Source organism: Tachypleus tridentatus, chromosome 10 (assembly GCF_004210375.1).
Source record: "Tachypleus tridentatus isolate NWPU-2018 chromosome 10, ASM421037v1, whole genome shotgun sequence".
NCBI lineage: Eukaryota > Metazoa > Arthropoda > Merostomata > Xiphosura > Limulidae > Tachypleus > Tachypleus tridentatus.
This window is the reverse complement of record NC_134834.1, coordinates 44,777,708-44,793,493: the sequence shown is the minus strand read 5'-3', so window position 1 is coordinate 44,793,493 and position 15,786 is coordinate 44,777,708. Positions and strand designations below refer to the sequence as shown.

General features: G+C 33.3%; 1 protein-coding gene across 1 annotated transcript in view; it reads right to left on the bottom strand.

Moving 5' to 3' along the window:
• The window catches only part of LOC143229173 (uncharacterized), a 32,194-nt gene extending 17,303 nt beyond the window's left edge, over nucleotides 1-14,891 (bottom strand). Inside the window, exons 1-4 of the mRNA XM_076461093.1 lie at nucleotides 13,603-14,891; nucleotides 3,572-3,609; nucleotides 3,157-3,195; nucleotides 1,313-1,384 (exon numbers count right to left, since the gene is read on the bottom strand). Of these exons, the coding sequence (XP_076317208.1) occupies nucleotides 1,313-1,384; nucleotides 3,157-3,195; nucleotides 3,572-3,609; nucleotides 13,603-14,683 (1,230 nt within the window). The 5' untranslated portion in view covers nucleotides 14,684-14,891. The remainder of the gene's footprint in view (nucleotides 1-1,312; nucleotides 1,385-3,156; nucleotides 3,196-3,571; nucleotides 3,610-13,602) is intronic.
• Between the last annotated feature and the right edge of the window lie 895 nt (nucleotides 14,892-15,786).

Here is a 15,786-nt window from a genome sequence, read left to right as displayed (position 1 = left end):
ACTACCACGCATTCGCAGACCCCCCAGAAGGATCACAGGTGATGGCTCAGCACACCATTCTGCAACAGCTAGAGGTTACTACGGAAACAAATATTTTGAATTTGTGGACACAGTAATAGAACATCTGACCACTAGAATCAGTGCAGACAACAATGATTTGAGGCAATATCTGGCACTTGAGAACATGATCATATCTGGCAAGATTGACAAATCAGTTATAAACTTCTATCCATAAATCTCTGCACAACGGCTCGAGTTTCAGTTGCCCATGTTCAAAGGAACAACAAAAGCAGTATCTCTGAAAGGTGCGAAGGATGCTTACTGTAAAATGCATGAAACAAGCCAGCAGATGTTTAGTGAAGTGTTTCTTCTCATGAAGATTTTGCTTGTATGTCCAGTATATAGCTGCGAATGTGAACGCAGCTTTTCTTCATTAAGACGGTTGAAGACGTGGGTAAAGTCAACTATGTTTCAGTGCCGCCTCAACCATGTGGAAGATTGTCACACTCACAAAGATGAGGTCGACAAGATAAATATGGAAGAGCTTATGAAAGAATTCATAAACATATGATCACAAAGAAGGTCTACGTTTGGGAACATGTAAACTAGAGGACTAAATGAATCTTACTTCAATGAAAAGTATGAATAATTATGTGCTACATTGTACTGATGTGTAATTTTCAAAAGTTCGCAAAGACATTTTAATTATTTTTATCAAACAACATGATCAGTTTTTCAGTAGATATAAACTTATCAAGGGTAATTACTAATTTTATTAGTATTTGAAAACGTAATTCATGCAATGAAAGTTATTTGTAACCTTGTCAAGTATAATGGCCATCTTTTATACTGTGCAGTGTCCAGGAATAAATTCATGTGGCAGTTAATTTGCGACACATTTGTCTTTATGCTATTAACATTTTGAAAACTGTTCACAACATCTCACTTATACAAACCTATATGGAAACTTTGAAGTATCGTGGCAACAAGATTACTCTGTGACTGCATGTTTACAGCTTTCAGGTTAACGTAATCAGAGATTACCAATTTGCAAATTAAACATGCATAAGTGGTTGCAAAAATCATACCCTCCCCAATCGGGTGTAGAAAATCTACGCCTCTGTGTCAGATAGTTAACAATATCGAAATTAAATTTAAGAAATTACAAGAAATGAATATTTTGTACTGTAATTTACTCGTTAAAGAAAGTATTTTTATTTTATGTCTACGATTAACCGTTCAGAAGTTACTGAGCGTTGCTTACAGACATGTGGTTGTTTTTTATATATATTTAGTTTAATAGTATGCTTACATCAGAATTACTGTTGCCTCTACTTTCATTGTTTCCTCTTAGTTTTGATAGACATTCTTCCGTGTTCAAAACCTGAAAATAATAATAAAAAAATGTTCAAATACTTTGTTCTAATTTTCAATTCTAATGTAATTAACATGAAGGTAGAACCATTTCAGTCATTCATTTTCAAATTTCTATAATTAAATGATGAATTACAAAGTAATATAAAAGTTGAATACGTTATATAATTTTGGAACCACATTATGTCGAAACAGCACACGTCGTTGCTTTCGGTATATGAAGACAGCGCATCATAATTTCCAATGCTAAATGTTTCGTCGCTAAGCTATCATGTCCAAAGCTTACACCTTCGCCCAGCAAGCTTTGCATAATCCACATAATGTACGAGAACAGTTGTTGGTTAACGCCAGTTTAATTTAGCCAGTTGCACTGAATTGCATGAATACCTGTTTCGCTCTCCAGCTGCTTGACGTTTGCGACGGTTAGAGAAATATGTCGTAGAACTACTTTGTGTAAATGTAACGTGTCTCTTTTGGAAAGAAAGATCATTTTGATAATGTTGTGTACTGTTGTGTGTGACATATGGATGAATTTTGTCGCTAATCTTTGCTTACCATAACTGGGATACAAGTTATTACATTTTTGTTTCTGAATAACCCTCGTTTCCCAAGTTGATCTATACAGTTTTTCAATCTCATTACGTAAAAGGCATATTCCCATCTTGGAAATTCTAACTCTCTGATCTGATTGCATATTAATGATCTGAGTGTATAATATTTTTTGTTACACACACTTTACAAAAGCAATTTTCAATTGTACCATGCTAACTACGAAGTGCCACACAGTTTCAAAATGTAGTTATAATACATACTGTACTGCTACCACTTTCTTATCGGCTAGGACTGTCACGTGACTCGCGGATTTATGTATTGAAAATCGCATTAATATAACTTACTTAACCCTCTGTATTGATTAATTAGACTGAAGACGAAACGTTCAAATCCAGTACATACTTATACTTTATCTCCTATCCACCTAACTCACTTGTGGTAATTACAAAGCTAACACAGTGGTCTATCTGAGCTGTGTTTACTGCAAGGAATTAAACTCTAGATTTTAGCATTGTAGGTCCAAAACTTTACCGCTTACATATTAGAATATAATTTGCTTGTTTACCCATATATATGTTTTAATGTATGTCTATTTTGTATCTATCTATTCATTGTCTCTTTATTCATACGAATGTACTTGATCAACTCTTACAGTTTTATAGTAACACAGCGGTAAACTTATGAATTTATAACGCTAGAAGATACCTATGTACATGTATGCATCTTTGTACTTAACTTCAAACAAATATCTCTTTCTTACTAGAAAAAAAGAGAGAGAATAATGAATAGGATTACATAAAAAGCAAATCTGCTATTTTCTTAACTGCGAGTACGTAAAAAGATTACACATTTTAAAATTGTAAAAACTTTGTTTTTTACATATTCGAAGAATAAATTTGATCGGTTGGCATTCTTGAAACATTCATTTATTTTTATAATTGTTTTGCTACAATTATTTTTTGGATGTTTAATTACATATAAAACATTTATCTACTATATTAACTGTTTATGATATATTCATAATGCATGTACTGCATTACTAACTAAGAACAAAATGAAATTATTATCCCATCTCTTATAAAATACAAGAAAAATACAGATTAACACTTGTTTTACTTATATGCTTAAATTTTATCTTCTTTATTCAATTTTCAGTTTGAAAATCGCTTTTCAGTCTTATGGAACCGAAAATACGATACTCTTATTCAAAATTATAATTTAAAAATATACCTTTAAAGAAGACATTCTCACAATGCATTCTTCGATGAGCTGAAACAGACAATGTTAGACCGATATAAACAATGGCAAAACTTTGAGGTAATGAGCTTTTCTTTAGTTAAGTAGGAAGACATATTTTAATCCTACAAGTTTTTAAAGATGTTTTGTTTATTCAATATTTAATATTAAAACATTAAAAATTTAAAATACTTGTGCGTGATTCCACTGATCTCATTAACTATCGAATGGTTCTAAATAAAACCCGTTGTTTATTTCCAACTTCATTGCTCAAAGATTATAAAATGATAAAGAACATTTAATATTTTTATATTTCCATGGCATCTCTAATTATTTACAATAACAACAGTTAACTACTTCAATCAAAAATGGAGTTTAATTTATAAATTTGCTGAAACCTAAAACTTACCTGTTCCTCTGACTTTACATCAACAGTTGTCACATTTTCTAAGAAAGGAAAACACAGCATTAGATGTTATGTTACATGATATTTATCTTTGAGCAACTCAATTGAGTAGAGTTAATTTAACAACTAATATCTTAATTAAAGAAGTAAATACTTTATAAAATTCGCTCGTATATTCTATATTGCAATCACTGTTTCTGTTTATGCAATCATTAGTTTTCAAATGAACACATGAAACATTTGAAAACTTTTCACAATTGGGCGTATAAACATATCATGTTAGTATGATATAGTATTATTCTTCATTTATCAGTTTTCACATAGCATGTGATCAAGAAAGTCAATACATTTATGTCATTCCAACTGCCTTTGTTCCTCATCATTCTATTGACGCCACACTTGTTCTATTCATGAGATACATTAACACTGCACTTTGTATAAGAATGCAAACAGAGGTTTTCCTGAAAGGTAGATCGGGCAGATTACGAGGTGACTGCTACTACTTCGTAACAAACATCTTGTTGGATCACCTGTTGCTTTGTGGATCTATCCTATTGTTATAAGGTTAGCTGCGCTTTATCTGAATATATAAAAAACACTTGAGCTTCGTTAAACATATACACTACAGCAAGTAAAATAAGTCCAAACTGAAAAATCATATATCTTAACAACTTCCAGTTTAGTAAAATGCCTTTGTTTAGATTATTGGAAGTGCAAACCTTTTCTAAAACTACCAGCACCTAGTCTTCAAATCTGAACTGATGTCAGTACTACTACACAGTATGCCTTTAAATTAATACCATAAGAGGAAAATAACAGCAAAATATTATGTACATAATAGCATAAAATAATAGACTACAATAAAAGTGAAAATGCTATCCAAAAAATTATAAAATAACAATGTTTCCAAAAACCCCAACAGAGATAGAATATTATACACTGGTCAGTAAAATAATTGACTGAATTGAAATAAATGTTTTATATTAATATTCAATTTATTTAAAGTAATAAGCGATATTTGACTTAAAAAAAACATGTGTGCTCTACTGCTCTTACATAGTTAAATCTGAAACTATGGTGTATTTGCAATAAACCTGTAAAAGTACATATTTTATAATGAAATGAATGGTGATCCTAAGAGAGGGAAATATTTGTAAAGGTACAGTAACTTTTGCATGGTTATTAAAAGCAATTTTTGTTACTGAAAATTGGCTTCTAGTGATAATTTGTTGTAATCCTTAAGAACACACTGTTTTTTTTCGTTTGTTTATTTTTGAATTTCGCGCAAAGCTACGCAAGGGCCATCTGCACTAGCCGTCCCTAATTTAGCAATGTAAGACGAGAGGGAAGACAGCTAGTCATCACCACCCACCGCTAATTCTTGGAATGCTCTTTTACCAACGAATAGTGGAATTGAGCGTGACATTATAACGCTCCCTCGGCTGAAAGGGCGAGCATGTTTGGTGTGACGGAGATTCGAACCCGCGACCCTTGGATTACGAGTCGAGCGCCTTAACATCCTGGCCATGTCAGGCCAAGGGAACAAACTCCTTTTCTTCCAAAATGGCTATACCTGTTGTTCTGAAACCTGTACAAATATTAGAAGCATTATATTTGAAAGTGACCTGCAAGTTGAAGAGCACAAAATGATCAGAATATTACAAATGCAGAGATATAGATATGATAACGAAGAGGTATTCATGCTTAAACAAACTGAGCCGTAAAAAAAGTTTGTAGTGAAGCACAATACTACACAAAGGCTATATGTATTCGGCCTACTATGGGTATCGAAACCTGGTTTCTAGCGTTGTAAGTCCGCACACATACCTCTGCGCTAGTATATTGGACAAAAGAAAATGTCAAAGAAAATTTTAATGCATTTAAAGAAGTATTCGCAAACGACAATAAAGCGGAATTTTCTTCCGAGACGTAAGTAGGATAAACAACATTAACAATAAAAAGAAAAGCAATAGAAGCAAAATACTTTCTATATCTTTGTAGCGAGGGTCAAAATATCAAACTATCAGGATATTCAATTACCGGTTTAAGGGAGAGCATCCAGGGTAGTTCATTTAAACCACGCGCCAAAGATTAAACAAAGTCATATTAATAGATTATAGGGAAAAAATCAATACAACATCGAACCGCGGCACTGTCGTTCTTGTTCTATTAACTTCTCTCAGTTAGCTTTGCACCGAAGAGAAAGAGAAATAGAGTGAACTCAGAAAGACGCAACTGAAAGTGGGGAATACTGTATTTTTAGTTTCCTGATAACATATAGTTTACGCTCTATTAATAAGCGGAACATACACCTCTAACACATTATAATTAGTAATTAAACAATTTTGACCCAGCGTGTCTCAAAAACGTCGTATTTCATTTTAAAAAGGCGAAACACTTGGTGGCATATCCAAAAATAACTACATTCTATAAATCATATCACACAAATGCTAAATTCTTCGTTTCTTCTGATGAAGTGAATTAGCAGTAGAAAGGCTAAATGATCTTAACAGTAGAAATTTCCTTGGTCAACTGGCGCTGCTGACAACATTTGATCCTACAAAACGAGATAAGGAAAAACTGAAGATCGATACAATAAAGGTATTTAGTAATGAATTGAGTACCGTAATGAAAAGGTATGTCATTCAAGTTATATTCACATTCAAAAATTGTTGTATCTCTATTCAAACCTTGATCTTTTATTGTGCATCTGTTGGACTATATCTATTTCTGTGGCATCAGGAGAGAGAAGTTTTAAAACTGTTAAAGAACTATATGTCACAATGTCGCCTGAATAGCTCAGCTGAATTGTACTACATGGCCAAAAGTATGTGGACACACAACAAACACACCCATACTTGCTTGTTGAACATTTTATTCCAAAACCATGGGCATTAATATGGAGTTGGTCCCCCCTTTGCTGCTGTAACAATCTCCACTCTTCTGAGAAGGCTTTTCACTAGATTTTTTAACATGACTGCAGGTATTCGCTCCTATTTAGCCACAAAAGCATTAGTGAAGTGAGGCATTGATGTCAGACAAGAAGGCCTGGCTCGCAGTCGGCGTTCCAATTCATCCCAAAGGTGTTCGATGGGGTTGAGGTCAAGACTTTGGGCAGGCCAGTCAAGTTCTTCCACACTAACCTCGACAAACCATGTCTTTATGGACCTTGCTTTGTGCACGGGGGCATTGTCATACTGAAACAAAACAGAGCTTACCCCAAACTGTTGCCACAAGATTGGAAGCACACAATTCTCTAGAATATCATTGTATGATGTAGCATTAAAATTTCCCTTCACTGAAACTAAAGATCCTAGCTCAAACCATGAAAAACAGCTCAAGGACATTATTCCTCGTCCTCAAACTTTACAGTTGGCACTATACATTCAGGCAGGTGGCGTTCTCCTGGCATCCGCCAAACCCAGATTCGTCCGTTAGACTGCCAGATAGTAAAGCGTGATTCATTACTTCAGAGAACGCGTTTCCCTTGCTCCAGAATCCAATGGCGGTGTACTTTACACCATTCCAGTCGACACTTGGCATTGCGCATGGTAAACTTAGGCTTGTGTGCGACTGCTCGGCCATGGAAACTAATTTTATGAAGCTATCAACGAACAGTTCTTGTGCTGACGCTGCTCTCAGCGGCAGTTTAGAACTCAGTAATGAGCGTTGCAAATGTGGACAGACAAATTTTTACGCGCTTCAGCACTCAGCAGTCTCGTTCTGTGAGCTTGTGTGGTTTACCGCTTTGTGGCTGAGCTGTTGTTGCTCCTAGACGTTTCCGCTTCACAATAACAACACTTACAGTTGATCGGGTAGCTCTAGCAAGACAGAAATGTGGCAAACTGACTTGTTGGAAAGGTGACATCCTATGACAGTGCCACGTTGAAAGTAACTGAGCTCTAAGGTACGACCCGTTCTACTGTTAATGTTTTTCTATAGAGATTGCATGGCTGTATGCTTGATTTTATGCACCTGTTAGCAATGGGTATAGCTGAAATAGCCGAACCACTAACTAGAAGGGGTGTCAACATACTTACGTACTTTCGACCATGTAGTGTATTAGTTGAACAGGATATTTGCCACAAATTGGGGTCCTCTCGATTTCAAAATGAGACTATAGAAGAAGGTCTAATTAAGATATTATCTGAGATGATTATGTAAAAAGAAACTTTAGTTGCAATAGCCAATTGTTAATAACACTTTACATTTTTAATAGTGACTTATCAGTTGGTGCGTCAATTTTGGAATATTTTACTAGATGTATTGTTGCTGAAGCAAGTACTGAAGATGTCTTATATATACCACCTTTTATTGAACACCTGTAGAACTTAAAAGTCAATGCTGATGACTTCAGATTACAGAGTTTTGACACCGGAAACAATATAAAGAATAAAAGGCAAAAAGTGCAGCGAAGACTGTTTACTGTTCATGAGTTTTGTCAGTAGCACCCAAAATCTGGTTTTATTGTATGCCACTAGATCATCTGTGATGTCTGCAACCTTGTTGAGGTCCTATCTCTAATAGGTTTATTCATCACATTCAAAAAGCATTTTACTTACTGTCAGATACCCACCAAGAATGTTGTATTGAAAGCATTAAAGTACTTCAGTATTAACTCAGTGAAGTTCATGTTGTCCTCTTAGCACTGGTAGGTCACGCAACTTAAAAAAAGGACAATGTGACTTCATCAGAGGCATAGAACCTGGCACAAGAGATCTCTACAGTATGGCACGATGTTTTGTTTCAAAGTAACTTTGTTGGAAGCTGCTTCAGCGCATCAGTTTTGCAATGCAATTCGTTAAAAAATGAAATTCACGTATTACTTTAATTTCTCAAAGATTATAAAATATAGTTTTGCAACGACTCACATGCAAGAAAAATCACATACCTACCTTACTATTTTTTCTGGACATCGAGAAAAAAATTTCCAGAATTAAAAAGTTGAAGGAAAGAAATAACGTGTAATTGTGAATGTCCAAATGATGTCGCCAAAACTTCAGAGGAAAGGTTTAAGCAAGTTTTTCCTTCCAATAATCGATACAGATTCAATTAGCTTGAACGGAAGATCCTCACAGCTTAAACCTTTTTACAGTTTATTTGACTTTCTTTTCATTTGGCTTATAAAATAGTTATCTTTGGCTTTGATTCGCTCAAATGTACGTGTTTTACCAACTGTTGTGTCCAGTTCACCTCTAGAGGCTCTCAACTATATTTACACTGGAAAGTTGTTGGATCTCTATCCCAATATTTATCTTGCATTGTGTATTTTTGGACTATATCTGTTCCTGTGGTATCAGGAAAGAGAAGATTTTCATCTTTAAAGCTATTAACGAACTATATGTCACAATATCGTCTGTATAGCTAAGCTGAAATGTTAGCAAAATAGGATATTTGCTGGAACTTGGTTTGGATTTTTTTTTTAATTTCGCGCAAAGCTACATGAGAGCTATCTGCGCTAGCTGTCCCTAAATTAGCAGTGTAAGACTAGAGGGAAGGCAACTAGATATCATCACCCACCGCCAACTGTTGGACTACTCTTTTACCAACGAATAGTGGGATTGACCATCACAATATAATGCCCCCCACGGCTGAAAGGGCGAACATGTTTGGTGCGATGGGAATTCGAACCCGAGACCTTCAGATTACGAGTCGAGCGCCTTAACCACCTAGTCATGCCGGGCGATTGCAACTTGAAGACGGCCCAGCATGACCAGGTGGGTAGAGGCGTTTGACTCCTAATCTGAGGGTCGCGGGACCAAATCCCCGTCACACCATACATGATGGCTCTTTCAGCCGTGGGGGCGTTATAATGTTACAGTCAATCCCACTATTCGTTGGTAAAAGAGTAGCCCGGAAGTTCGCGGTAGGTGGTGATAAATAGTTATTTCCCTATAATCTTACACTGCTAAATTAGGGGCGGCTAGCGCAGATAGCTCTCATGTGGCTTTGCGCGAAATTCAAAAACAAAAACAAGCAACTTGGATTCCTTTGAAATAATCTAGGACTTCGTCTCCAAAAAAGCACGAAATGTTTACTTTTGTGTCATTTATATGTTTATTTTTGCCTTATTTGAATTAGTATTCATGCCTTGGAAGAAAATCAATATCACTTAGCATTTTATTGCAACATTTTAAGTTGTTTAGTAATGGGATACAAAAATCAACTAAAGTTAAAAAAATATAAAACTGTAAAATCAGTCATGTATGTTAGTTATTAATGATAATTCTGGAAGAACTTCGGTTTACTTAATTAGCATTTCAGTACTCTATTTTTAAGTTTTTATCATTGCTTTACTTAAAGTAAACATATATATATATATATCTTTAGATTTTAAATGTAATTTGGTTACTGATTTTTGCATGTTATTATCATGCGTTCAAAACTTGTATAAATGAAAATTGTAGTGTTTTCATAACAGCAACAATTGACTGGTTGATTAACTGAACCAGTGTGAATGATTCCCAGCAAATTTGTCAAATTTTATTCTCTTAAAGAATGCATTATGAATTTTAAGTATTTTTTATACAATGCAAAATACTATTATCGTGGCTGTAAAAAGTGTTTCATTAAATATTATGTTATTTGTATGGTATAAATAAAGAAGAAATCAAGAACAAAAACTAAGAAAATCACTCTCTCTGGTTTCTAAGGTGACCGCCATTTCACATATGACTAATGACCACCAAACAAGTCTGAAATCTTAAAAGTGTGTCTCTGTAAGAAAGTTCAGGTAATTTTGAGAAAAGGTTGCTAATGCTTTTTTATAAGGGACTTGGAATTACGGAATCCACTTCTGTTGTCTTCCAGTCGGTAACTGTCAAGTTTAACCCTTGAGAAACAGGAAAACAAAATATCTAAAATAAAGCAGAACGGGAACCAGTTTCTGGAAATTTTTGTTATTGTAAAATCCTCCATGCACTGCCTTTAACCATTTTTCTTTTCGGAGTGCTGAATCCACATCTGATCATTAAACCGTAATAAAGATGGAGTTATACAGGTCTCATCAAGAACTTTTTATTATGTTTTCAAGTTGAATGAAATACAATGCTATAAAATAATACCGTTATTCACGGATATTTATTTTTTATGGATTAATGTTTAAAAATAGCTCTAGGTCATTTTTAGCACCTTCTTTTTTACATGACTTTTACCTGATTAAGTAGAAAGCTTATTTAAGCAAATTAATTTCAAGGCTATGTGTTATATAAATGTTTACTAAACTTTGGTATAAAGCTTTGACCAGTAGCAAAAATTACTGTGACATTAATTTATCCTGTAAGTTCTATGAAAACAAAATAAAGGATGGAATCATGTAATCTAGAAAAAGACAATGAGAAATTAAAGGCACAACCTGAAAACGCTAACATAAGGATTATTCTTTGCTGTGTAGAAACTAAGACAACAAGTGATAGCTGTATAGGATACTGATGTCCTGCAGACATGGTCTTCAATAAATCTTCTTGAAATTGCAATGCTCTATTATGGAATAAATGTAGACATATTTCGTTTTGTCGGTTATTCTACACCACCCGACAGATGACCTAGATGACCAGCCTGCGAAGGCTACAGAACTGCTCATCTGCCAAATCAACGATGTGTCAAGTATCACCACCACTGTGAATACGCATTTAAATCATTTCTGTCAAATTCCACACACCAGAGGCCCTTCCATTAACAAATGAATTTTCCTTCCAAATTAAATACGCACACTATTATGCATCAGTGGGGCGAGAAGCAAACATGAAATGTCCAGTGTTTCCTTTCCCAAACCCTCACTTATGCCCATCCTTATGTTTTCACCTCCAATCCCAAAGTCCTTTATGGAACTGATAGCCAGTAACTGTACCACAAAGTGCATGAGTGCATGTTGCAAGTCTAAGAAGTTTAGACTACTGCGCAAAGTAACTTGCAAATGAATATCCACTAGTGACATTTGCAACAATGATTAAAGAAATGTATGTCTGGCTTTACTTAAAAACTGAAGTAAAGACTTAATACAAGTTAAACGTCATAAATGACCTCACTCTTTTGTAATATCCAGTTTCCAATCTGTATAGAAGTTTATTTTGCCAGGTAAGATTAAAAATATTTAGCTGTAATGTGGTATTGAAGAGAATAGTTGCATTTTTTATTTTTATGAAAAAGGCTATTTAGACGTGCTCTTAATGTACGTTAAAGAGTAGTAATACTGAAACTAGGGGTGTCTTCGAAATTAGAGATATCTTTGTGTGTGTTTTTTGTCATTATTGTTAATGCTTTATAAGTAACCTTTAACTATCCATAATGCGCTGGCTAAGCATATATCATACTTGTTTAATTTTTCTGTACAAGAGTGTGCAACATAATATATGTATAGCCATTTTTTTGTCATAAGACTTACGGGATTCATGCATGTCGCAGTAATTAATAATTATGCTCCTAGTCAAGGTTCTGTACAAAGTTAAGTGTGTGTGTATATATATATATATAGTATAATACATAGTTCTGAAAGTTATTTTATTTATTTATAGAAGAGCTTTAGTGGGTTAAATGTCATGTAAAAGAGAAGATGACAAGAAAAAACGAATGTTTTTTAATGTTAGTCTGTAGAAGAATTAATATATTTGAATAACAGTATTATTTTATTATATTGTAGCTCATTCAGCTTGAAAAAATTTCGATTTGACTCTATAACTGTATATTTATTAATGGTTAATTATCACAGGTGTAATAAAGTAGGTCTAAACTAATTACATAGCATTATCGTCTTATTATAAAAGTTTTGTTCTTCTTTTATAGTGACAATTTTTGGGTGCAATTTGAATACAAAAATTTTTGTTCTAGGTTTTAACAGAGATGACATTTGGATTCAGCACCCATAAATTATGGGGTATACAATGTGAAAGTTTTACCATGACAGTAATATGCAAAATTGATTCTCGTCTTGCTTTTTAGCTATCATTTTGTTTTTATCTTCCTAAATGTTTAGTTCGATAGACACCTTTTGACAGAAGAGAAATTGATTAAACATTTCAAATCCTTTAAAAAAACATTTTCTGACAACATTTACTCAAAAATGATTGATAGTGTTAGATTTTCTGAAAATCGGACATCACCCAAACCTGCTTGCCTTCGACATTGTGTACTTCTTCACTTACTTAGCTTTCTACCTGTTCAACTTCGGCAAAATGCTTTACAGGTTGCATCCCAACAATCTATATAAATTATTAATGTGTTTTTTTTTCTGATAAGCGGATTAAGGTGGAACTCTACCCCCTGAAAAACTGCTGTAATTTTCTCTGGTTAAGTCAAAAATCGCTTATTAACTAAACATAAACCATTAATCCATCACGCTTATAAGTAATGGATTGTTCTGTAACCTCAAATATTATTAAGGCTAAATTTTATACATGAGCTTTTTTCGATTTGTTAAATTTTTCAATGATTTTATATCTCAAGCTATAAATGTGAAACTTTCCTGATATTTTTTAGTTATTGGTGGAAATATATGATTCTAGATGTTCATTTTTTATTTATATTTAGAACTATACTAGTGTACAGTTTGAATTACAAATATATTATAGAGATATTTCATAGGATTGACAGGTTTAGAATAACATTATTATTTACTAATTTATGAGACATAGTTTATTATTTTCATGCAATATTTTACAGGTCATATTTCAATCAACGTATACAAGACCTCTTTAAGCATATTTTTAGTATAAATGAATTACTTGTATAAGTTATATATTATATTATTTTGCAGAGTTTTTAATATTTCAAAAATGTATTTGATCTGTTCGGTATCTTATTTGATACATTTTCTTAAGCTTATATACTTTTTATGATTCAGTAAAAATACTGTCTTATGAGATATGTTTTAACTATTATATTGATTGTCATATGAAAAAAAAAGATGTATGATAAACTTAATTACACTTTCATGAAGTATATTTTGTTTCATTTTTAATGTTGTACAAAGCATGCTTTACTACGCTTCGTATGTAAAATATGTTAACTCAACAATATCAAAGTCAATGTAGCCTTACCTTCAAAATTGCTTGGATTTAAAGTAGTCTGAAAGAATTCAAAGTTGAGTTCCGAAGTAGTTCCAATACCCGTTAAACTACTGCTATTACTCGAGCGGCTTACAAAACCGTCAGGAGTTCCAGTCTCTGTGGGAAAACTGAAATTAAAGCTTGTATCATTATCGTTGATCTCAAAGGGAAAATTATTTGACGTAACGACGGAATTACCTTGCTGAAACATATCGAAACTTTGTGAGCTACTTCCCATTGATGTATCATAAGAGCTTCCTTGATTGAGGAAATATGAATAATATGTTGGGTTTACTTCTTCAACTGTATCATAATTCTGTAAATAAGGAGAAAGTACGTTACTATTTGGAAAGCCTTGTGTTGGAAAAATATAATTTCCAAAAGTATTTTCAACATTTTGGTTAAAATCTAAGTAAGAACCAAATTGAGGAGTTTCATTAAAACTATCAAATCTAGTGTTTGAGAAGTCCATCTCATTTTCATTTCCAAACCTTAAATACTGGCTTTCTTCATTATAAGCATTCTCATAAAGTGGATTGTAATAATTTGAAAACATTTGATTTGCTAAGTTATCAGAAGCGCCAGTATTGAATGCATAAGACTGCTTTGCTGGTGTTCGATGCCCAATGAAATTCTTAATATTCCAGATATCAGTGTTAAAATCTTCTGGTCCAAAACTTTTGTCATTTAACTGAAATATAGCCCTAGATTGATGAGGTGGAGAATTTGGCGTTCCAAAGGCAATGAAATTGTCTGCAATATTTGATAGGGCACTATCAAAATAATTTGGTTGGCTGAAACTATTTGTTTCTGGAATATGAACAGTATTCAATGCTGAGTTAAATTCGGAAGATGGAATATTCAAAGAAGTCAGACTTGGGTTCATTATTCCCCCAAATGCATTTAAGTTAGATAATTGTTCTCCATTTACCCCACCTGCAAAGGCTCCGAGATCGAAATACTGTCCCTCATTTGTTGGACTGAGATTAGTGAAATCCCTATATACAGAATCTTGTCCGTATCCATGTAAGAAATTAAAGCAGAGAACAATCAGTATATGTTTCATATTCATAGACCTCTATATGTCTGATAGAAGTGTTGTATTCACAAACTGTAATGCCTTAAAAATACGATGAAACAGGTAGAAGTCTAATCAAAGCCTGTGTCATCGAAAAAATAAAATTCTTTACGGAAGAAATCCCTTGCAAAACAACAGAGTGTCTACGATAATATGAAACCTCAAGAAAGTTATATGTACTTATAGCTTTGGTAGAGGAAAATTACGAATCCACTGACTCACATTTGTAAGTCAACTGCGTCATGGTATAGTATGAACAGCTAATCCAACTTGATGAATCATGTGTATACATCCGCGTGTGAAGTCATCAAATTTTAAATAGAAAAAGTCTTTCTCCTTTACGTTACTTTTACTATAAGCTTATTGATAATTGAAAATTCCTTGTACAGCATAGAAAAAAACAACTAATCATGCAAACGAAATAAGGTACAGTGTTAGATTTAAAAAAACAACATCATGAGGTGTTATTTTTAGTTACAGATATAAATTAAGAAAAATATATGTAACTGTTTAGATTATCATGGAATTCAGTATAAATGTTTTTAAAAGAGGGTCAGTAAATTTTGTGTTAATATTCTGTAGTTCCAAAACTGTGTTTTATATTTATTTTACCTTCTCCTAACCAAAACATATTCTTTATTATCATAGCACATTTTCTAGGATATCATGTAAATTATGAGCTAAACATACATGATAAAAATATATCTCCAAAGCATTATCGCAATAAAAATATAACTATTAGCATAGAGGTATTGATGTCACAAAATTAATTCAGAGTAAACATTATCGCAGAAAAGGCATATTTTTGTATATTCTAACCGTAATAGTGTGGTCGACAGTGTAGAGGTTCAGCCATTTCTGGTATCAATTTCTTTCCTATTTTTCTTAACGCCTGACTTATGTTTGTACAATACTTGAGAGAAGCACTGTTTATCGTCTAGGGTACGCATCATATTTACGTTGTCTTTTGTACAATAAATAATATTTGTCTTTTACTGTCAGTCCAATAGTAAACTCAATTAAACTTTACATAGATATATCTACTGTTTTTCTAGTTATTTTTCTTTCTACAGAAGTTAAGTGCATTATATCAAAAT